This window comes from Falco peregrinus, chromosome 4 (genome assembly GCF_023634155.1).
Source record: "Falco peregrinus isolate bFalPer1 chromosome 4, bFalPer1.pri, whole genome shotgun sequence".
NCBI classification, from domain to species: Eukaryota; Metazoa; Chordata; class Aves; order Falconiformes; family Falconidae; genus Falco; species Falco peregrinus.
Genome location: NC_073724.1, coordinates 66,280,177 through 66,304,550, shown reverse-complemented (window position 1 = coordinate 66,304,550; position 24,374 = coordinate 66,280,177). Strand labels below are relative to the sequence as shown.

General features: G+C 35.6%; 1 protein-coding gene across 1 annotated transcript in view; it reads right to left on the bottom strand.

Moving 5' to 3' along the window:
• The window catches only part of UGGT2 (UDP-glucose glycoprotein glucosyltransferase 2), an 88,260-nt gene that overhangs the window by 31,552 nt on the left and 32,334 nt on the right, over nt 1-24,374 (bottom strand). Inside the window, exons 11-23 of the mRNA XM_055802317.1 lie at nt 22,871-22,962; nt 21,146-21,296; nt 20,057-20,176; nt 17,406-17,491; nt 13,205-13,340; nt 11,517-11,648; nt 9,922-10,086; nt 9,325-9,448; nt 9,146-9,244; nt 7,241-7,335; nt 4,388-4,594; nt 2,904-3,035; nt 812-939 (exon numbers count right to left, since the gene is read on the bottom strand). Of these exons, the coding sequence (XP_055658292.1) occupies nt 812-939; nt 2,904-3,035; nt 4,388-4,594; nt 7,241-7,335; nt 9,146-9,244; nt 9,325-9,448; nt 9,922-10,086; nt 11,517-11,648; nt 13,205-13,340; nt 17,406-17,491; nt 20,057-20,176; nt 21,146-21,296; nt 22,871-22,962 (1,667 nt within the window). The remainder of the gene's footprint in view (nt 1-811; nt 940-2,903; nt 3,036-4,387; nt 4,595-7,240; nt 7,336-9,145; nt 9,245-9,324; nt 9,449-9,921; nt 10,087-11,516; nt 11,649-13,204; nt 13,341-17,405; nt 17,492-20,056; nt 20,177-21,145; nt 21,297-22,870; nt 22,963-24,374) is intronic.

Sequence of the window (24,374 nt, the reverse complement as noted above, 5' to 3'; positions counted from 1 at the left end):
TATCTACCTAATATACTTACAAATATCAATACTCATCGTGGTTTTAAGATGCACTCATTTTTATCAAGCTTATTATTGTTCTTTATGATTATTCTGAAGTAAAAAGCTACTAAGAATAGTTTACAGTTAGCTGTACTCATCTCTCGGTTGTAAGCATAGTCAAAGCAGACAAGTATTTGGAGCAATTTCACACAGCTGCACACATTATGAGGCAAGTTGGAGAGGGTATGATTCTTTAGACACACAGTGATCTCTTACACCTTAGCCTCATCACACGTAAAACCAATGATAAAAGGATGCATGTCTCTTGAATAATACATGGTGCCTTTTTTTCTGCTCTGTGCTGTAACAAGGCCAAAGAGGCTGTCAGTCGCAGGGTAAATGACACATGCAATTTAAATCCAACATACACAGTTTATATATACAGTGGAAACACACTGAATAGCATAATTAGCCAAGCATAAATGTAATACAAAATTTAGTAGATGTGCCATTTCTTCTAGAAAATAGGGTGTTTGAGTAGGTAAGTTATACGAAGTCTATCTGGGAAATGCTAAAAAGGAAACAAGGGACAGTTAAACCTGTCTACATAGAAGTACTCAGATGCTAAGATGACAGCAAATATATAGGTTGCAAACAGCAAACACTAAGTGCATGTAGAGCGTATATATAGGAATATATAGCATAAAGAGTACTTTGACTATATATTTGAACTTTTGTTGATATTTTCCATGCAAAAGGATTATTAATTTCTCACAGGCAATAAACAAGGCAGTATATCATAAAGCCTCCAAATGCAAAAGATGTTTACCTTTTACTACTATTCCCCATGTCTTTGACAATAGCTTTAATCTTCTCCGCTGAGGTACCGTATGTTATCTTTTCCAACAAATTAAAGTCTTCTGCATGGAATTCATTTTCATCTAAAGGGCCCAGTACCTTAGAGAACAAAATGTCACTAAGCATAGCCTGTTCCAATAATGTGTCTTGTAAGCAAAAAACATACTAATGTTTTACATAAATGCGTAATATTCCATATGCAACCCCCAGCCCTATATACATCATTACTAACTATATAGTACCAAACTGTATAGTAACTATGCAGGATTAGGGTTTTTAAAGTTACGTAATTACTGTTATTTATCAATCACAAAAAGCAGGTGTAACGGAAATATCCAGCATATTTTTCATTATACATACCCATGTAAAGCTATGTATGTATATTTAGAAATCACAAATTAAGTTGAAGAAAGCCTCTGTTAAGTAGATTATTGTAAACTGAAATTCAAATTCCCGTGTACCACACTCTCTAGTTTAATTCTGTGAACACAATCTTAACTTTAAGGCTTCTCAGATGAAGCAGAATGGATAGAAAGGAAGAAAAGAGCAAAGGATAAGAAACACAGGATATCCAGAGACAAGAAACAGAACTACTACATTTTTTGGGTCTGAAGGAAAAGAAGGTGCCTTGAAATCCTGGAAAATAGCTTTGAGGATGTTGTTTGGATTTCCTGCTCATAGTATGCTAGACTAAACTGACTCAAGTAAACTTCCAAGAACCTACAGGGCTCCTTAGATGCAGAATGCCATGATGTAAGTTTGGTGCAGAATGCCTCTCACCCAAAATTCAAAGGCTTCCTAGAAATGGGAGGTTATCTAAAAAAATTTCACTTTTGAATGTTTTGTTATGATATAATGATGCATGAGATAGACAAAACCACAGTGTGATTATGAAACACTATGCCATTTTTGTAGAAATTGTAAATGGAGTAAAAAATACATTTGCTCATAAAAACAAACTTCAGTTCTGAAATATGAAGGATAGAAATTAAGGCTATCCCGTATCTTTTTTTAAAAGTATTCTTCTAAAATGAAAACACACTTTAAGATAGATGAATATATATTATCAAATGTATCCAAGTATTTTTAAGAAACATTTTCTCAAAACTTAAAATACGACATTATTTGAGCTTTTTTAGGCTCAGTAATTACTGTTTAGGAAAACAGTAATAACCATTCATAAAATAACATTGCCTATTTAGTTCTGGTGGTGGGGGTGACATAAAACCCAACAATTCTCTTGTGCTTCATCAACAAAAATGCTTTCTGTGCGTTCATCAGCTATACTTCAGCCACATCTCAGAAGCCATTTAAGATGCACAAGTGGATGCACAACTAAACGCAATTTAAAGAGAGTTTCCAGTAACAAGATGCCAACATAGTATCTCTATTTCCTTTTAATGGTAGAGCAATAAATAGAAAATAAAAAGAGCTAACTCAGAGTAGTTTGTATAAGTTGGATTTGTAATGTAAGGTATTGACAGTCATTAACAAGTGCTAAACACTGAACCCAACATTGTATTTTTTAGTCACAGTTCATCTATAGCCACACTAATTAAGGCTGTTTCAGAATATACATACAAGAAATTGAAACAACTACTATACTTCAATTTGAACATTAAGAATTAAGACTATAGAACAATTTAATATTTATAAACAATTTGGGTTTTAAGAGCTTGAAATACTACCATAGTCAACATAAATTTTTATTATATATACAGTAGATTTATCCTACCCCAAATGTGTAAAGCAACATCAGGATCAAAATTTATTCTTAAATATTATTAATAATACATCAAATATTAACCTATTTAGAGAATTTTGTCAGATTAATTCTTAAATAGCTGTGGGAACAACATACGTAGTAGCTTCAATGGAACGAGGCTAACAAACTAGTAATAAAACAAAATAAAAAACCAGGCAAACATTCATATCATTCTCTAACAACAGGCTGAATAAGTGGAAAATCAATACAACGTATTTTCTTTAACTTCAAACTGAAGTTCCAGGAAGTAAAAAATACCTACAAAAAGACTTGAGAGATGACTTAACTCCTTTCTTACCCTGCCATTGCTCACAACAGCCATTTGCCCAGGAAGCAGCTTAAGAACCTCCTGGCAGAACATCTGGTGAGTTTTAATTAAATCCAGTCCTAAAGTGTTGTACTTCTTCTCAAAAGTACCTTCATCCATTCCCTAAAGCAAGGGTAAAGCATGAGATGGTGAAATGATTCAGGAAAAAATAAATTCTGCGACAGCTGATGTAATCAAAGATTTTCTTTAAGTTTTGTGGTAACCAGAAATCAAAATGAAACAACCTCAGCCTCTCAGTGTGGAACCACAACCTCCCAAATAGCCAGTATGCAGTTTTTACCCTTGGGCAGCTTAACTGAGAGGAAAGCTGAGTCTGAGGTTAAACACTTATTCTATGATCCAGCACACAGCTGCATGAAAAATAACATTCTCTGTTAACAACTAAACTGTATTCTCACTTTTAGGAAAAAGGTAAAAAAAAATAATATCCATAATACTCTAAAAACCTAACAGTCAATTTAATGTGGTCATTGAATACAGCTTAAACATGCTCTGGGGAAGCCAACATCATCCAGTAAAACACATAACAAATCAATATTCAAAGTGGGGAAAAAAATGCTGGGGATTTTGCCATGCTTACAGTGGCACTGTGCCTCACCTGTCAAAATTATCCTGCTATATGAAACTATTGATATGTATTTCTTCATTACAAATATATGGACCAAGCAAATATAATAATTGTATCTGAATTAATCTAACAAAATAAATTAGTAACATGCATAGACTGCTTAACTACCTTTACGTCTTTCAAAATTTATTAGACAATTAACTAAGAGCATGACCCAAGCCAACTAATTAGTTTTCCAATATGGTGCCAGAGTTCTTAGTCTTCCAAATCTTCCTATTTAGAAACACTGAAATTTACAGCTCCTTCTGAAACAGAAACTGTAGTTTGCAGCTGTTATTTGATAACTCAGCTCCACTCTTTGTATGAACTTTGAAATCAGCAACATCTGTATTTTAAAACAATGAAGTTTCATAGAAACACAGCAGAATGTTGGCCAGAAGTATACCATGCTCATTAACCTCAACCACTTCAGTCTGTGCTTATTACTGCTCACAGCCGCAACAGCAAGGTAAAAACAGTTACTTCTGAAGCCTTAATTCTCGACAAACATTGATATTATAACACATTATATAAATAATATAAAACATTAGAATTTGAGAGCTACAGGAAAAACTAATGAACAATTGAAAATGAAACGATTTTGGCCTCAATAATCCAGTATCTGTACTCTGTATTTTTTGGTACTCTATTTTTTTCCTTTAAAGAAATTCTCTATTCTTCCATCATATAAAAGTTGTCAAAAAATCAAATCTGCTTGAGCAGAAACTGTATAAGGATTATAAACCACACAGCATTTGATCAAACACTGTTACTCTCAGCAACATCTCCTTACAATAAAGAATATGGAAAGTGAAAAAGAAAACAGTCTAATTTAGTTTGCACTCACTGGGATGAAGAATTTAGCAATTTTAGTTCCAGCAGCAAGAGATTTTGCTGTCTCTTCCTTACTGAGTTTACTCAGGAAACTTTTTAAGTTGCTGCTGTTTTGCGTTAGAAAAGCGGTCAAAATTCCTCTAGCAATGGCTGTATTATCTTCCTTTATTTTTGATGAAGGATTGTTCAAAATCCCAAGTCGTGTATGACTGCTTGTTTTCTGCAAAGAAAAATACAGAATACACAATTTTACAGGTCAGTCTGCTGTTACCTAATGTATTCATAGCTATTATAACTCTGTAAAATGCTTTGAAGTTCTGTAATTTTCTTGCAGCTATTTGTCTTTAGAAAACATGTTTCAACACCTAATTGAGAACTTGAACTAGGAGTAAAAATGTTGTTGGTAAGGATTTACCTATTCTGCAATACCAATTTTAAATAGAAGATGCTTTTTTTAATAGAAAAATTGCCTTTCAGCATTCTGCAGAAGTGTATTTTAACAAGACATACACAAGTATTCATTTACAGACTTCAGAACTGATTTTGTACATTTTGTTCTATTTTTCAAAAACTGTCAAACTAGGCATAAAGTAAATCCAAGAAAATTTATCCACTTAGAACTTTATTCTTAATCAGCAAGAAAATCTTTCACTTGCTAAAATCAATGATGTCACTTGAATCTTACTAGACTGATGACTCTAAGGTAGTATCAAGTAGCATCACTACCTGAATTAAAGATAAATGGATTCTATTGCAGTAAAGACTATAAAAATAAGGAATGAAATCACTGGTATTCAACATATTTAAACAGCAAACTTTAAACTGCAGCCCTTGAGAAAAAATTTTGTTAAAACACTTATCTAAAAAGGTTGAAAATGTGTATCTTAAAGTGTTCCTGAGAAGCATACTCTTACTGGCAAGAAAGCGGACAGCATACCAGGTTACATATGGCAAGCCAATCAAGGGAAGGTGTTACTCTCATCTATTCAATACTTGTGAGGCTGCACCTGGACTTCTGTGCCTGGTTTTGGTCCCCCTCAGTACAGTAAAGACATTGAGATGCTGCAGAGGCTTCAGCAAAGGGCTACCAAGATGGTCAGAGGCCTATGAGGAGGCACTGAAGAAGCTGGGCTTGCTCAGTTTGGCAAAAAGGAGGCTACAGAGAATCCTAATAGCAACGAACAAAAGTGGGAGTGAAAAACATGACAGGGCCAAACTCTTCCCGGTAGCAGCGAGAAGTATAACAAGGAGTAATGGTCACAGATTTTGGCTGTCAGGGAAAACTACGCTAGGAAGGCAGTGCAACACCAGAGCAAGTTGTCAAGGGAGGGGACAGAGTCACCTCCTTGGAGATTTTCAGGACTCCTTCAGACAAACCTACAGCTGACTGGATCTAATGATGGCAATAATCCCACTTTAAGCAGGAGGCTGAACTAGATGACCTCCAGAGGTCTCTTTCAAGTAAGACATCACTAGTTTTTTCAAATGAAGTTAAAATATATTAGTACTTTTCAAAATACTAGATATTAGTTGGAATAGTGAAAAGTGAGTTCCCTTCGGTCACTTCCTCTCCCAGATTCTTGCATGTTTATCTACAAATGCCCATGGCACGTCACGCGCAAGAAGTGTCTGTGCAAATTTGCATCTAGCAAATTCTACTAGACCTTGACCCAACAGACAAAAGGGACTGAAAAGTAGTAGAGAACCTCCATACAAATCAACGGACTTTAAAAAAATATGATTGTTTTGTCATGAAACTTGGAAATTATTAAGACCAAGCAGTACGTGAAGCTTACCTAAACCAAATCTATAAATTAGCACAAAGATAACCAATTAAACTTCTATTGCATAGAAGATTCAGCAAACCTTATTCAAAAGATTTTTTTTTTCTCATGTTTTTCCTAGCTTCTCCTCACTAACACATGAGGACTTCCCTAGAGAGTTTTCACTCACCAGTTGGGAGCTCTGGCATATCCTCCCTGCTGAAAGGGGAAGGGGCTGGGGCAGGGGAGGCAGCAAAAATAAAACTACAGAGAGAATACATCTGTCAAGCTTGGGCCACAGATCTAGCAGTCAGATAAATGAAATTGTTTTCCTGTAACAAGGACTTGCATTGCATGTTTGTCTTCGCAGCTTTTTAAAGCCTTTTTTAAAGACATATTTGGTATTACACGCTCCCTGCAATGTACAAATTTTCTAATTCTTTTAGGGTCATTCCCATTTCATTCCTGATAAGTAAATCTAGATGTTTTCCCAATTTCAGTCTAGTTACTCTTCTAACCTCCCTGGAACTGATGGGGTTTTTTCTCATTTATATCCACATGACATGTACTTGCATACTTTAAATCCTATTATTAATAGTGAAGAACTTAAAAATAAGTGAACTCAAATGTTGATGATCCTCCTAGCATATCAGAACATAAAACATTTAATCTGTCTCAGAAGCATAAAACAGTATGTGCAAAAATGGTCATTTCATGGCCACAGCTATACCACACAATAGAGAGCACTGCCTAATGGTTCACATCAACAGGCTTATCCTAACCTCCCTGGCCCAGGTAACATGCTAGGTTACCTCATGGGAGAAGGTCTGTAACTGGGAAGAATTTCACCCTTCTAACACACAAGCATTGTAGTTTGTCTCTTGCATCAGAAGTCCATGAACCAATTCATCATTTACAGGCCTGTAAGATGTCAGTGCTGCAGCAAAGTAAAGTGAAAGCAGTGTCTCATAAGGCTGCACCTGACCCACAGAAAAATTTAAACTGTTACAACCTTAATTTAAGAGTATAATTTTTGAATGCGCACAGTGTTGTTAAGGACATATTCATAATAATTATTTTAATAAAGACTTATAGAAACTCACCAGGCTTTTCAAGGCATTAGAAAGCAGTCGTCTCCCAGCTGGTTTATCAAAATCAGCAATAATCCAGACAGTAACAGCATACAATTTGTCTTCATCTGAAAACAAAAGATAATTCTGCTTTACATCCTGGAGAATCTTCTCACAACTAATTAATAATGAATTAATTCTGCTTGAGATTTTGAAGTTTATGTTTATGCTGGACTGCTGACTTCAACTGTAAGACTAATCTTTGCCAAATCAGAATCTTTTGCCCTCTGAATGGATACAAAATTCTGAGGAGGCAGTTTATCATGTTAATTAACATTATAAAGTTAATACAATCTGTTGTACTACTGAAACAAGATGGCTTTAAGTAATAAGTCGGCTCCAGTTAAGACCTGCTTTACCAGAGGTTTCTTGTGAACATTTGATGGAGGCTAGTCATATAGCCAGAAATGAAAAGAATTTAGTTAGAAGAATGCATGAGTTAGGCCATTCACTTTCTCTGGCAGCGAAGTGAGAGTCCTTCATCCAAAAGCAGGACAGAATTTACCACTTCTGAACACAAACGGGAACGTACCAAATACAGTTGCAAGAGCGTAAACTACTGTATAGGTGTATATGCAGAAAATTTCCCTTTTTCCTGGTCTATGGCCTCCTGTTCTTTATTCTAGACAGAAGGGCAGTAGTACGTGAAAAATTCTGGGAAGTTATCTGTAGAAGAGTATCAGTCTACTCAGCTCTATCACATATCCCCTAGAAGGTAATGTGTATAGATGGGAATTGTACAAGGTTCTGGTGAGATTCTAGTAAGAGGTAATTATTAAGTGTTGCTGCAGTCTATAGAAACACACTGGGGACAGATTCGAAATATAGATTACAGATTAAAGGTTATGGGTTTTGCACAAGAGATCTGCATCTTAGAAATGAGCCTACAGATTGAAAGCCAGTCATCATTTAGCAGCTAGCTGGGATGGTCCTGTGGTTGTACACAGAGAACCAAATACAGTCAAATAGTTTTATTCTAAAGAAATGTAATTATATGGCATTTCTTTCTGATAATGGAGTTAAGTAAAACTATGTTAAAAATTACTGAAGAATAGCACTTTAAGAGGATTATTCTGTCCCTTGATGGACTGAAGTAAATAGGTAGTTGTTTAGCAGCTGTCTAGCAGTTGTAACTTCTAGAAGTTCACAAGGTACAGACTATTGCAAAATTCCATGCAGTAATATGCCCCCACTGTTGTAACTGTACTTTTTGTAACTTTTTGTCACTTTCTGTAACTGTACTAGTTGTAACTAACTCCAAGGGAAAGTACTGCTATATGCAATAAGAATATTTTACATCAAAAATACTTTAAATGTACAAAAAAGTGTTTCAGCAAAACTTATAAATCGGTGATAATCCAACAGAACATACATATTTTTCTTTTCTACAGAAAGACAAAGCTTCAGATATCAAAAATAAACTAGATGAAAAAGATACTGAATGCTAGTATATATGCCTAATTTTGATACAGATATTACAAAGACTATACATTCTTCACTTGATAATGCTGAAACTGAGTCACTTGAAAACTATACTCTTTAATATTCTCAAGTAAAACATATCAGTATAGACTAGTCTGTGGTTGAAGCTACAGAAGTCTTGCAAAGCTTTTTAACTTCGTAACTGTAAAACAAAAACAACTAGCTGTGACATCCATCCCATTTCAAAACTACAAAAACTAAAATAACTACCGTGTTTATTACAGTTGATGTTTATAATATTAGGATATGATCTGGCTCCTGGAAGATGATACTGAAATATTGGGAAATGTACTCATTTACATGGGTCCTTGGGATACTGACTTACTTGGGATATTTTACTGGCAAAATTCAACAAATTGTAACACTTCCCCACCCCCTTACAGAAAAGGAATATACCCTTTTTTGTTAAATATTTCATGTTGTCTGAAATTACAGCACTTTTATCTTGTGAGTCCAAAAAGGAGAAAGTAGAGAAGTCTTCCACATCAAATGGAACTGCAAAATGCAAAACAGAACATGTTAGACTTGAAAAACAGGACAATCATTACAATAGCCAGTCAGAGAAAAGTAGTTACCAGCTGTGGATCTGAAATGTATGTATCTTCTTTCTGCTGCAAGAATAGAGGGGTTTATACGGGAAACTACATTGTGCTGATCCATAAGAAAATCCATTGCATTTATATGATCATTTAACAAACCCTGTAGTAAGAGGAAAAAATGTTTAAACCTGTACTTTTATGGTTTCAAGACAAAAAAAAGACCAAGTATTTGTACAATCTTTCACAACTGATCTTAAAGCTTCTATATACACCAAGTTATGGATGATAATGTCAAGTCATAAATTTATAAATATCACACAGTAGTATTTCAACCCATCAGACACATTCTTCAATGAACAACTGCAGTACAGTCTCAGTTTCTGATTGAAAAATTCCATATAATTACTATATACTTAATTGATCCTTCAATCTTCTATAATCTAAATATACTATTTTAAAACCATCACTGCAAATTAATGTAACAATATAATTTCAGTTGTGATACTATTAATTTCAAGCTATCCCATTATGAAAAAAATTATATAAATTATATATATAAATTATATAAACATGACTCAGACAATTCCTTGCCAATTATTTCATCTTGCATTCATTCAGAAATGTTAAACATACCATGAACACTGCCCTCTGGAAGAACCCGGTGGCATCAATAATCCTCTGAAGAATAACTGTCTCTAACTCTGCAGCATCCATCTCTTCTCTCTTAAAGGGTACGCCATTAAACAGAGCTTGAGGCAATGGACCCAGGCCAGCCTTTTTATAAAAGGTTGCCCCTGCCTGATATCAGAAATATCACAGGATTAAGTAGACTGTGGCTGACTGCAGCAAAAAATGAAACTAATATCAGGAGACAATGTACCCCTAATCTCCAAGCACTACTCCCTGTCATACCTTCTCATGTCAAGACAGGAAATGTTGAGAATCAAACAGGACACAGGACTCTTCTCAAACAGAATGGCAACAGAAATTAGATATCTATGTATGGTGTTTTACTTTTGCTTTATCATCTTGCTAAGAAATATTAATTTATTTTGCCTAACATTCTTAGCAAAAACATTATGTAAATAAAAATAAAATAAATTAAAAAATTGGAGAAAGGCCTTAAGACAGTCATCATTTCAGGTGGATCAACCTAGACCTTTTCCCCAAAGAAAGCACCCCAAGAAAACCTCAAAAGGCTTTTACGTTCAGAAGCCAAGACATATTTGGTAAGAAAGCAGAACAAGCTGATCTTTCCTCAAGCAGAGAAAATCCAGTGAGACAAACAGAAATAAAAATGTATTGTAAGTTAATTCCCTCTTCCTATTCTGCAGCCTTTCAAGTTTTCTTTCAGTGTCACTTTCTGGATAGCCACAAACTCTATGATAGTATCTATGCACCCATCTTTCTGTCATCCCACTGTCTCCTCCCTGATGTTTATCTCACTCTCATTGACCCTGCTTGTACAGGGGGCTTTCTGCTGGTCGCTGGCTGTCTGGTTTCCTTCCTTTAATATTCTCTGTGGGAAGCTTTCCTCCCCTAAGTGTATCCAGGGTAGATTCAAACTGCCCTTTATACGAAGCCTCCATGCAGCTCAGTGAGGAACAAGCAGCACAAGGCAATCAACACCTTTTTTTCTGGCTGCCCAGATGGGCCTTTTAACAGCGAAAAAAATACATTATATAACAAATTTTAAAGGGAAATAAATAAAATAAAATGGATGGTGTGTTTCAGAAACACAAGTTTGTATAGATGACATGGCTGAAGACATATGAAAGAAAACTGGTTTGGTATCTATTTTAGCAGAAAATAGACTACATAAACAATTATAGCTAAAAATATGTTTTCTCTATAGCCTTTACATCAAAATCCATAGCTGTCTTTCCCAAAGGAAATTATAATCAGGAAGCACAATTAAAAGAAAAAATGATTCGCCCTAGAAGACAGGCTTCAGCTCCTCACCCAGAAGACACAAGTAAACTATTTCTGCAGTGAGAGGCCCCTTGACATTGTGATCCTGAATGCTGTAGGCAATAGTAAATTTCAATAGTGAGAGCAATAATGCAGGAACCTTTTCAACATATCCACTAATGACTGAATGGTGGCTGAAGAAAAAATTGACTCAAAGCTAGTAAATACAGTATCTTTACCATTTTGCAATCTTTCAGTTTAGCAAATGCAATGAATCGTGTATTGCAGTACTACTTACCACTTTGCTTGTAACATACCTTCCTCCCTTCATCGTATTCAGAATGAACATCTAGTATACTCTGAATATCAGCATGTGGGTATTTGCTTCTAAGAACATCTTTCACATGATTTACTGTTAGAACGTTTCCATCATTCACTTCACGGTACATCTGTAAAAATTATAACAAAGAAAAAAATTAACAAATTTTCAATGATAATTAAACCCAATTAATAAAAGTAAATAGACCATAAAACAAGTATCCTGTTATAGGGCTCTAGTGAATTTTGTATTGGTTTAATTTTATATTCCTATATTGCAGGTTTTATATTGCTTTTGTAATGATCACCATTGCACATAGGCACAATTTTTCATCAGAGCACTGTTCTGATTAAACTATTGTTATACCTTTAGCCTAAGTCTGAAGTGGCAAAGGAAATACACTTACGTGAGCTGAATGTGAAAGGTTATTTCTCTCCACCGATTAGAGAAGGAATCTAAATTCTTACTACAAACTACCTAACCATGGGTAGTTGCCTGAAAATGTATGATATGAATACTGTAATGACTGAATCAGTCAGTGATACTTTTCGCTACAGTGATTATTTTTCCTTACCAACACTATTTTTATTTCACAGCATAAGATTTTATTCCTTTCATCAAACATACAAAAGACATTTGAAGTGAAAATTGTTCAATCCATTCCTTTTCAAACGAGGAATAACACGTTTCCCTCTATATCTCTGAATATCTCAAACCTATATTTTATTGATTCCAGTTTTGTTGTCTTTTATTTATAACCTTCTCCTTTTTATATTAAGAAACAAAGTAAATAGAGGAACACAACATTTTAAAAACCGTATTGTAAATTGATATTGTGTGATCTGGTCACCGACAACAGTCAGGCACGTGTGTCAGTTCCTAACACTTATAGATTTCTGTTTCTCTTCCAAAATTCTCCTAGTTACTTCAATTACTTTCATCTTAAGCTCTCTGAGAGTTTGTCCATGACATTAGTTTCTAGGCACTGAACAGAATAATAGAAAACAAAAGTAAGAAAAAATGTTATGTATTAATACCATATCCTCTGATATATTTTTGCTTGTAGAGTCTTCATACAATACTGCTCACTTTATTTCTCTCCGTTCATCTCTCATCTCTGAAATTCCTGTCTTTATATGAACCTGCATTCTCTCACGCAAAACCCCCGTCTCATTCATCAAGCTGCAAGCCTGAAATACTTCTGTGTTTTATACACCCACGAACAGCTCAATCATGACCAAAAAAGAACTTATCTTACTCTGTTTCACTTTCTATACAAGAGAACAACCAAGGGCTTTTCAAAGTTTATAGGATTTCCCAAGTGATATTAAAATGCCAGTACTCCAAGAGATACAGAACATGAAGACAGGCACATGATGTTAACACAAATAATACATAATCATTTTCACAATAAAATACTAAAAGCTGTAAGGCATGCATCTACCTTTTTACATTCTTGAAGGAAACCTGTGGATAGGTAAAATGACAAGAGCAAGATTGTTTCTAGAGGAAGAAAGTAATTCTGCAAATCATTCTATAGTATATTAATGCTATACTTGTTTTTAATACTTTACTTCCATGTAAACTAAATGCAAATGTATCATGTTGTCACAAGGCAGCAAAATCCTAACTATACAGAAAAGTTGTAAGTTAAAAAAAAAAGTGATTTCTTGTGAAAGAACTAACATTAATTATCGAGGTAAAGGCTTGAGAGGTGTCAGATTCCTCTGCAATGTAATTAAAAGTTCTCCACAGAGCTATTCCAGCATCTTCATTGCCATCAATTTCTTCTTTTGTACTTAAAATGAAAACAAGTCCAATTCTATAAAAAACCAGAAAGATCACACATTTTAGAACAGTATCAGTTTCACACACATTCTAATACCACCACAGAAGAACAAGATGTTTGCGTTCAAGTAGTATGTCCAGCATGTAGGGATGAATGCTCCCATGACCTTGTGTGGTGACACTGAGGATACCAGCTGCGCAGTTTTCATCAGATCTCCTACATTATGCCTAGATTACCAACGATGTACTGATTTTGGATATGCCTTTTCTACCATTTAAAGCTAACAGCACTGAAGATTTCTGTGAGTCATTAAGACTTACTCACAGTCCTTTCTCTCCTTACCTGTCTAAGGTTACATTCCTGCCATCATCACTTAATGGCTTGAGTCTTTCTTTCAGTTTGGGCATTGTCTGCCTTTTATTTTTCCTGAAATAGTTGTCTTGACTAGCTGCATGTAGACTGCTGGCGTCTTGATGTCCTGTCATCAATACATGCTCTTCTTACTAGCCCTTCTCTTGCCTTTTTTACCTCCTGGGGCTTCCCCACCCTCACATTGCCATTCACACCAATTTTAACACACCTGCTACAATTCCCTACATTTCCATAAATTAAAAAAGCCCCAGAAATATGAGACTTGATAGGAAAAAAAACAAAAAGTCCAGAAACCTCTTTGTGGAAACAGTATTTTGATACTGTTTTCATTAAAACCCTGGATTTACCAGACCACACTATCTTTACAGCATAAGCATAACAGAGATTTAGTGTTCTACAATAGCAGGGGAAATTCAAACCTAACAGCCACTTGTTTGTCTACTCAAAACATTTAAGTTGAACATCATCATTTGCACACATAACTCATGAAGATGTCACTGAAGTGTTTGTCACGTGCTCTCGAAAGCCCAGAAGTCCAAGATACTGATGTGAAGATCATGTTCTCCAGGAACAGGCTCAGAGCAATAATACAACCTGATCAAACAGACTGCAAATAATGGCACAATGACTAAAGCGCAAAGTCTTTCACAGACTTAAGAACCAGGAGAGTTAAACCTGAAGATACTTGAAGTTATATTCCCTGCTGAGAACCCGTAAGGATCCTTCTGGTCTCTACTACACTACTGGAAAGGACTTCTGATCATTGCAGTCAGTTCCACATCTCAGCTGCTATAGGAAAAGGACAAGAAAGATCCTTCCATTGAGTCTCAAGGGTCAGATTATGTGTACATCCATAGGTAGAACAGACAGATTCCCAAGAGGAGAAATATATGCCTATTCATGAACACTGCTGCCTGCATCAAGATATGAAGACTAGGAAGGTGGATCCTGCCAGTCACCTGGAATGTAGTGAGTGCAAAGCCACTGGAATGCTTCTAAGAATTTCCAAGCCTTCCACTGGTCTGGTATCAATACATTTTCTTAGAAGAATAAATATCCTCCCCTCCACCCTTTGCACTTCAACATTAAGCCTGCTTGCTTAATGGGAGAGGAACGGGAAGATGGCCAAACCCCAGGTATTTTTATGAATCAGAAGTGGACATCTTACATGAAGACTTTGATGTTGCAGCAGTTCAGGGATCAACTTGACATAGTTTTCCAGAACACATCCTTGAATCATCCTGAGTATCTGCAGATAATGCTATTCATGCTAGGTCTGCAGCAGAATCCTCTCCCATTAGCTGTCACTTCTCCCAAAACAAACCCAACAGGGCACAAAAAAGCTGCTCCATGAAAAATCCCTACGGAATGAGCTATTCAGCTTTGTTTTCCTCGACATTTACTTCATGGCAAACCTAACAGTAGGGGTGTCTCCAGCTACCAAACTGCAATGAAAAACATTTAATAATGTGCTAACTGGCTTACACAATTGCAGCCATCTATGAAACACAGCTGTATAAGTTGCTGCCTATTCCTGACTACACATATGACAGCACTGGATCATGTTCTATATGCAGCAGTTGGTTGAAAGACTGAAAATTATGCCAATCATGGAAAAGAGGTAAATTGTAAGACAGAAGAAAGGAATTACAGTCTTTCTAAAGGAGGATCACAGAGACTCAAATCTGGCTTCTGCTACACAAATCACTGTGCATCTTGTAAATGTTTCCACAAAGCATATAGCTCCATCATAGCTGCTACAAGACCATGAGACTCCCCTACTGATCTCATCATGCATTGAGCACTACCACAACAACACAACGATCTGCCATGCTGAGCCCATGTTTCAGAAGACCTTCATATTTCCAAGGAATAATTCAACGAGCTGATTTAGGAAGTTATCTTTTCATCTGGATAGCCACTTCATATTAGATATTCTAAGACTATAAAAACAAAATCTGTCATATCAGTATAAAATTGTTTAGACAGATGTTCAGGACAACCAGGTGTGCATCAGACCAAAGGACGGAGGAAAAGCAAGAAATGCAGCAAGTTTTCTAAAATATATATAAATAATAATTAATGCATAAAGATGTGCCATGTTCTACAAAATTAATTGCTTCTCTCATTTTTTATATGTCATCATCGTAAATAACTTTTCCTGAAGTCCTGTGTCATCTGAGTGCCATAGGAACATTCAGCAAGCAAAATATTGTATGACAGTACAGACCCCATGGCTTTTCCACATCTTGAATACTGTGTACATGGCTGTTGCTCTTATCTCAGAGAAGCTATATTAATACTAAGAAAGTTCAGAGAAGGCCAACTCGGAAAACAAAACAGCCTTTGGAACAGCTTCCAGGCAAGAAATAACTAGGAACCTGGAGAAAGAAATGACAGTGGTCAAATATGGCAAAGCTTTATAAAATGATGACTGGCATCTAGAGAGGGGGAGAGACCGCTAAGTCTCTCTCCCAATTAAAAGAGTTACAGAGACAGTAATTAATGCTATTGAAAGTCTGGCTCAAAACAAATTAAACAGTTCTTTATAAACCATGTTAAGTTCAACTGTGAAAACACTTGGAAAAGGATGCCATGGGTGGTAGCACTTTAAATGAATTCATGGGGAAAACAGAACTTTATGGAAGAGAAGCCTGTTGAGGGTTGCTAAATATTTAGAAACTACACCTTAGTCTGGAATTTTTTGATCTCCAAATACCTGACAGCCAGGCAAAATAGCTGGTTGCCCTGTTCTTCTTATCATCCCTAAGCAGCTATTGCAGACTGATTAACTTACATGGTCTCTTGGTCTGACTCAGTTTGGCTGCTTTTATACTGTTTATGTATCAGAAAAGGCAAATTAGGTTCTAGGCTATATTCTTCTTAAGGACTGAGGCAGAGTTGTCTCACAGGTAGTGACAACAGTGAGAAAACGCACAGATAAACTAGTTTCTGTCCTCCATTACTTTTTTGTCATTGAATTACAAAACCCAAAGAAAAACAAAACAATGGTCAGAACTAGTAAAATTTTAAAAGAAAATGGAAAATCTTTAATTTATTGAGGAAACAAAAAAAAATTCACAGGAGGATTTTAAATACTTAACATGGAATTCATCCTACTGGACCTTGGGTCTAGTTTGGACAACCTTCTTTTTTATAAGCTGTGGAAATAAACAGACACTTTTGAGAGCAATTCATTTTTTCTTACAGTAAGCATCTCAGATCAACCAGATTCTTCCTCAGAAGTGTCTATTTCTCTCAAAGGACAACTACTTCAGTCTCAGACAACTGATTTTTAGAAATTCAAAAGCTGGTGAGGATAAGATTATTTTGGTCTAAGTATTTATATAAAAACAAAATTAGGTAAAGCAACCTCAGTTGAAAGAACTAAATGAAAAAATACCCTCAAATAGTGTTTTACTTAAAGAATAATTTACTTAGAATGCAACTCCACATGGGCATCCAGTGGGACTATTTGACAAGATAATTTTTTATCAGAGTTCTGCAGTTCACTTTCCACACACAGAGGTATGTTACCCCTTGCAACTTGTTTGCTTAAGAATACTTAATACTCAAGTAAGCTTAACACAAGAGAGTAATCAATGTGTCTTATTAGAATGTTGTTGCATTGGACTTCCTTTTTTCTTCTGTTCTGCTAGGCAAAGATACGAATTCAAATGAAGGCAACCTTCTTTTCTTTTCTTCAAGATTTTCAGTTTTCCTTACCTAAGTGGTACATTATGATGATAGAATAATTCTGCCAGTTTTATATAGTCACCTGCATCTTCTTGGACTGGATCAACAAAAAGTACCTAAGAAGATAAAACATATTATACAATGCAATATTTTTTCTTTATGTCTGCTTCTAATTTTTTTAGTCATAAAATCTAATACAAGAATAGAAATTTCCAAAGGAGCATTGCACCCCAACTGTTTTCAATTTCCTAGAGCATTCATTGTAAGAAAACATTAAGAATATAAATGAAAATAACTTCAGAATTAATGAACTTGGACCAAATACTGAAAGCAAGATTTAACCATTTATCAAACTTCAAACCAGGTGGTATCACTAGTCTCCTTTGATATATTCTGTGCCAATACTTCCTTTTATTAATGAAGTTGGTTATTTCATTAAAAAGGATCTAATTCTGATTCTTCTATTAGTTCTTTCAACTAACTCTTGTTGTGAAAAAAAAACCCTAAAATAAACAGAATATATTGATTTAAAACTTTAATTAAAAAATGGAGTACTGAGAAAGAATTCTTCCTTCCAGTCTCACATATCTTTGTATTCACTCTTTCACTTACTGTAGCTTGCTTGCAGTATAAAATCAGATCTTTCAAGCATGCACAGAACCTAAAACTAGGATCTGTCTGCATAGGTAGATTATCTTTATGCAGATTTAATTATGACATTGGTACCTTGTTTATTCAGCTTTGCACTGCAACTCCCCTTAGAATTTTTTAGAATAATTTTGCTAGAGTAGCTAAAATGCAGCAGAGTAATTGTAAAAATTTTGAACATTCCCACCTCCTCAGATCATAGTTAAATGACATGTTGTAGATGTCTGTAATATAACTGTTATATACATCTATGCCAATATTTAACTTTGAATACATAATGCAATCTACTTCATATTACACACGTCTTATGCTTCATTCAAAACTTTTTTTTTAATTACATATTGCTTATATTTTGGTTGTCTTCTCATATACCGAACTTCGTGTCACTTGGAGCGACCACATCAGTGGACAAGGGAAGAACTACAGATGTCATCTATCTAGACTTCTGTAAATACTTTGACACAGTCCCCCACAACATCCTTCTGTCTAAATTAGAGAGTTATGGATTCGATAGATGCATGAATCCAAAGAGTAGTGGCCAAAAGCTCAACGTCCAGATGGAAATCAGTGACAAGTCGTGTCCCTTAGGGGTCTATACTGGGACCAGTGCTGTTTAATATCCTTATCAACGACAGCGGCCTCAATTGCACGCTCAGCAAGTCTGCAGATTACACCAAGCTGAATGATGCAGTTGATGGGCTTGAGGGAAGGGATGCCACCCAGAGGGACCTGGACAAGCTTGAGAAGTGGCCCCATGTGAACTTCATGAGGTTGAACAAGGCCAAGTGCAAGGTTGTGCACTCAAGTCAGGGCAACCCCAGTATCAATACAGGCTGGGGAATGAAGAGATTGAGAGCAGCCCCACGGAGAAGGACTTGGGGGTACTGGTGGATGAAAAGCTGGACATGAGTCAGCAATGTGCGCTCACAGCCCAGAAAGCCAGCTGTATCCTGGGTTACATCAAAAGAAATGTGGCCAGCAGGTCAAGGGAGGTGATTCTGCCCCTCTACTCCACTCTAGTGAGACCTAACCTGGGGTACTGCATCCAGTTCTGGAGTCCTCAGTATGGGAAAGACATAGACCTGTTGGAATGGGTCCAGAGGAGGCCACAAAAACTGAGGGCTGGATGACCCTTCCTATGAGGAAAGCCTGAGAGAACTGGAGTTTATTTAGCTTGGAGAAGACAAGGCTCCAGGGAGACCCGATTTCAGCCTTTCAATACTTAAAGGAGACTTACAAGAAAGATGGAGAGAGGCTTTTTACCAGTAGCAGTGACACAACAAGAAGTAACAATTTTAAAATAAAAAGGCATATATTTAGATTACCTATGAAGAAACAAGTGTCTTGAGACAGCACAGGTGTCATAGGGGAACAGGTTGTCCAGAGAAATTGTGGATGGCCCATCACTGGAAGCGGTCAAGGTCAGGCTGGATGGGGCTTTGAGCAACCTGGTCTAGCTGAAGATGTCCCTGCTCATTACAGGAGGGTTGGACTAGATGACCTTTACAGGCCCCTTCCAAACCAAACCATTCTATGATTCATACAGCCACCTTTCATAATTTAGATTTCAATTTAAAACAGAAATAGCTGTTTCCTTAAGCTTACTAAGGGACACAGAATGCTATGCACAGAGGAAAAATTAGGCTATAAAGACATCATAATTAGTATGCTTTATAACTTAAACTTTTTTGTACTTCAACTCACCACCTCTAAAACAAGAACAGTTATCATTACTTTATCAGTAGTGTACTAAGAAAAGAAATCACTGATAGTAGTGAATTACCTATACGTAGCACGGAAAGGAACAGAGAAGCTCCTCACAAAACTGTGCCCAAGCCTACTTCTGGAAATCAGACTAATGATCACGTATGGCTCACAAGACTAAAAGATTTTCACTATCAGCAGACTCACATAGAAAACATGAAATTCCAACCCATCTTAACAATGAATACAGCATACTTATTTTTCAATAAATTGTCTGTCCACATATCAACACATATAGTATGCAAAGAAATTAAGTTCTCCAAACTTACCAAGTTATATAAATTGCGTCTAATCTGCTGTATAACTCCAGGAAATGAGGGTTTTAGCAGTTCCTGATAGCTTGCAGGCCATGTGCTATAGCTGTGATCTTGTTCTATATTATTAACCCACTAAAAAGGCAGCCATTTAAAAAATGCATTACACACTGGGTAAAATATGTATGTACAAATCAAGGTATTTTGAAACACATGGAAAGCCTGGAAATTTTCTTTTTGAAATAGTAACAGAAAATAGCTTCTAAAATACTTCTCTCTAATCAAATCATTCAGAGTTTTTATACGCATTACTTAATAAAACTAATAATGGATGGAAAAGGAAAAAACCACACTTGTATTCTGTATCAGGATGTGAATAAAATAATTTTTTCAAGTGTGGAAACTACTTTCACAATACAGAGGTCATAAGAAAAGATCACACAGATGTGTGTAACACAGCATAACCATCCTGTAAGACAATTACAGTATTATCTATAATCTGCAGCACCAGCACTTCAGATACATCAAAATAACTAATTAATATATGGCCAATTTTTTCTTCTACTGTTTTCTGTGCAAGCCTCAGCAAACAGAAGAGTGAAATACGGTTCTTTTCAGGTGAAGAAAATTAGTATTTTAGTGCCTTTTCCACTGGCATATGACCTTTTTAACAAAAACTGTCTAAATTTTGAAGAAGGAAAAAAGCAGAGTCAATGGACAATTAAAACCAAAATATTTAAGTTGTCCACAATTCACTTATACTCTTAAAGGACATTCAGCAGTCTTGCATAATACAAAGATATTACATAGCTAGATTAATTGCTGTAAAATCAAATTCTATAGATGTGAGTGTGCAACTACTCTCAGATACACCCTTCTTTTCTTATAAACACGTTATATCTTAAAATTTTAATGAGGTACAGATTAGAGAAAATTACTCCTAAAATACATTGAAAACATATCACTCTCCAAAACATTTTAAACTGCTTATTGATATATCATCTTATGTGTAGTATTTCAATTATACTACAGAAAAAAAAATAGACTGCCCCTACATGGCATTATCAAGTATGTTAATATTTAAATAAATGTTTAATTACTTACTATTATCGAAGAATGACGAATATCTAGCGCGTAGCTCTCATCTGTAGGATGTATATGTAATCTCATAAATTTATTCAGGATCTCCTCTTGGATTCCAAGTTCATGAAGGCCATACATCACTTTTCCTTCAAGTTTAAGAGTCTCTAAGATACTTTTTCAAGAAGACAAAAATGCATAATGTCTACATAGAACTCTTGTTGTGACATAAAAAGAAAAAATATTTCAAAGACAATTAATATAGTATTTTTAGTATTAAAACCAATTTTTATATTATCCTGCAGTCAAGTGTTTACAACAAAATCAATTAATAACACTAGATGTCTTCAACTTATTTCAAAACAGAATTCTAACCAATTAAACAACTGTTTTGTTCATTCACACTTATTTTATATGAAGGAATTTCATCCATCTTCAGCAAGACATGGCAGGACAGCAAAGTGGAAGGTTGCTTGCTGCACTGTCCTGTCTGAGACAAACCCAGGCATGGGTACCCTAAGAGGACGCTTTGCAAGTGTGTAGAGAAACGGGCAGCTAACGATGGAGACACTGAAAGAGCTCTAAGTCGTCATCGTGGCAGAAGCCTGAAAACAGCACGAAGGAAAGGCATAGCTACACCTCTAAAAAATGACTCTTTGCCAGAAGACCCAACAGAACTCTGGAAAATTCGTTGCAATCTGAAAATTCAGTACAAGAATGGAAACAAACCTGAAGTGCTCACCAGCAGAACACAGCAGGCAAGATTTTACAAATGCCTTTATTGCTATCTTGCTTCATTTTGATTTTTCTCTGTTCCGACAGGTTTCTTCTAAAATATGTTGACATTAAACCTAGCGCTATCATTAAAAAGTGCTATTAATATTTCCATCATTAACAACAAAGAGGCAAGTCACTCCACCTCAAAACTCTGGCTGAGAAAAAAATTTAAGCAAAAATTCCAAGTGTAAACGTTAAACCCAATGCAGTTTAGGAATCTGCATGGAAGAAAAAGACATTTTGAGTTAAAAAACAGAAAATGAAAAACCTGTAGTTTCTGACAAATCATAGGAACATGAAAAAACCTCAGCCTTAGCATAAGTAGATTTATAGACAGTTTGCAGGCCACCAAAGACTATTTTGAAGTAGTTATGTCTGTTGCCAACATTCAGAAGAATTCAAAGGAAAATGTTTACAGTTTGTGAGTGCTCGCATAAAAGAGGCAAGTCACACCCAAAATAATTATTATATAATTACAGAAACTGGAAAAAGATTTCTTATACCAAAAAGCATATTAGTGCTACATTAACAAACTTCTAAAAGGTGGCCAGACACAGACTCAGAAACATGCCAAAAATAACCCAAGGTGTTGTATACCTAAATTTTATGCCTGCGATTTTTTTGTAATTTTTCAGAAACAGAGATGTGAAAGCACTTAACTTACTTTTTATTAAGTGCTTTTCCCAGCTTTTTATACATACACGTTGGATTCCTTCCATTTCCAAACTGATTTTACATGGCAAGTTGTAAAATTGTAAGTAAATTAGAGAACATATTTCAAGAGAAAAGGCTGTTTTCAACTACTTATACAATGTTCATACTCAAAGCAAAACCACTGTAAACCCGTATTTCCTCTCCTGGAGCATTTATTGTCCCCCAAAATGCAACTGATGAGATTATCAATCACTATGAGCACAAGTTCTCAGTATTATCAGTAATCTCATAACCTTCAAACAAAATGTACCATCTTACCTAAATGGGTCATGAAAATCCAGATCAATTTGAAGGCCATTTAGAAACAGGCGTGCTTCTCCGGGTTGGATTCCAAGTATTTCATGAAAATGCTGTAAAGTAAGTTACCGCTAACTTATTTAGGTATACGTCAGCACAAATACATATTTATAAATATATAAAAACCATATATATATAAACCATTTACTTCTGCAAAAGATACATTAAATATTTTCCACATAATTTCTTCTTTTAGCTGAGTGTTTTTGATAAAAATACTGACAACATACTTCCATGAGTGCTATTTGACACACTTTCAGTGTACAAATACCAATGAAAAAACCTGATAATTTCCCCCTAAACAACCTACAGTGTCCCTACCTGTACAAGGGAGAGACAAAGACACATCTTTAATGTCTGCCAACAGAAAGTGAAGATACACACACACAGAAATATGGCTTGTAACTTTTTGAAAAGTGACTCCTACATACCCATTCAACAGAGACCTTACATGTATCCTTCAGACCTCCACTTGAAACTAGCTTTCTCGATATCTTAACATCTTTCACAACTCCAGAAATTGCGCAGTTGCAATTGTTACAGGGAATTAGGAAAGACAGACCAGAAACACACAATCCCATGTAACAAAGGGACCTTGGAAAAATCATAGATCAGAAAGGCATAATATAGCATATCCTTATTTTGAAAAGAAGGGAAAAAAATAATCCACAATAAACAAAGAGAAGAGGAAAGTATTTGGGGAGTAAAGTACGCCCTATTTTATTTCAGAGAGCTGTAGGGCACCACATTGTTCAGTCTATGGTGGCTGTAGCAAGGTAAGTAATGGGAGCAAGGCAGTAGGTTTATTCCAACTCACCCCATGAGGAGCAGTCAGATTTCCAGATCTGTCTTAATTCCCAATAGAGGAATGGAAAGCACGAAAAACATGCAGAAAAAAAGCAAACTGAGAAAGATATTTTTTCCCATTTAGCTCCCACTTGCTGAACAGAGTAAGTGAGAACAAAAAACATACTTTTAACAAAAGCACACTTAGAGCAAGCAACTCAGGCTGCGTATATTATTCCATTTATAAGCCTGTCACTGAACAAATGAGAGAAAAAACAGGAAAACATTGAAAGTGATGTTTTATCTTTAAAGTATTGTGGCTATTTTCACACGGTTAAGTGTAAATAGAGTCAAAGCTAACTGGTTTGTGGCATTACAAGAGCAACTCCACATGAGACAACAGTTTACTTGAAGCTTTTTGTAATCCAATGTATATGCACTCTACTCATCATTCATTGAAAAGGTACCACATTCCTTAGTAAACAAACATTTTCACAACCCAAAGCAAAATGAAAATATGTAATGGCACCTAACGTTTGCATATGAAAGACAGGGCTCTCCATGAAGGAAAAATGCAGCTGTGATAAGCTTAAGTAAGACAGAAAGAATGCTTATGAAAGTCCAAAACAACTTTTGAAATTTGTAAATTTAATTTATTCTAGTAGTGTAACTTGAACCT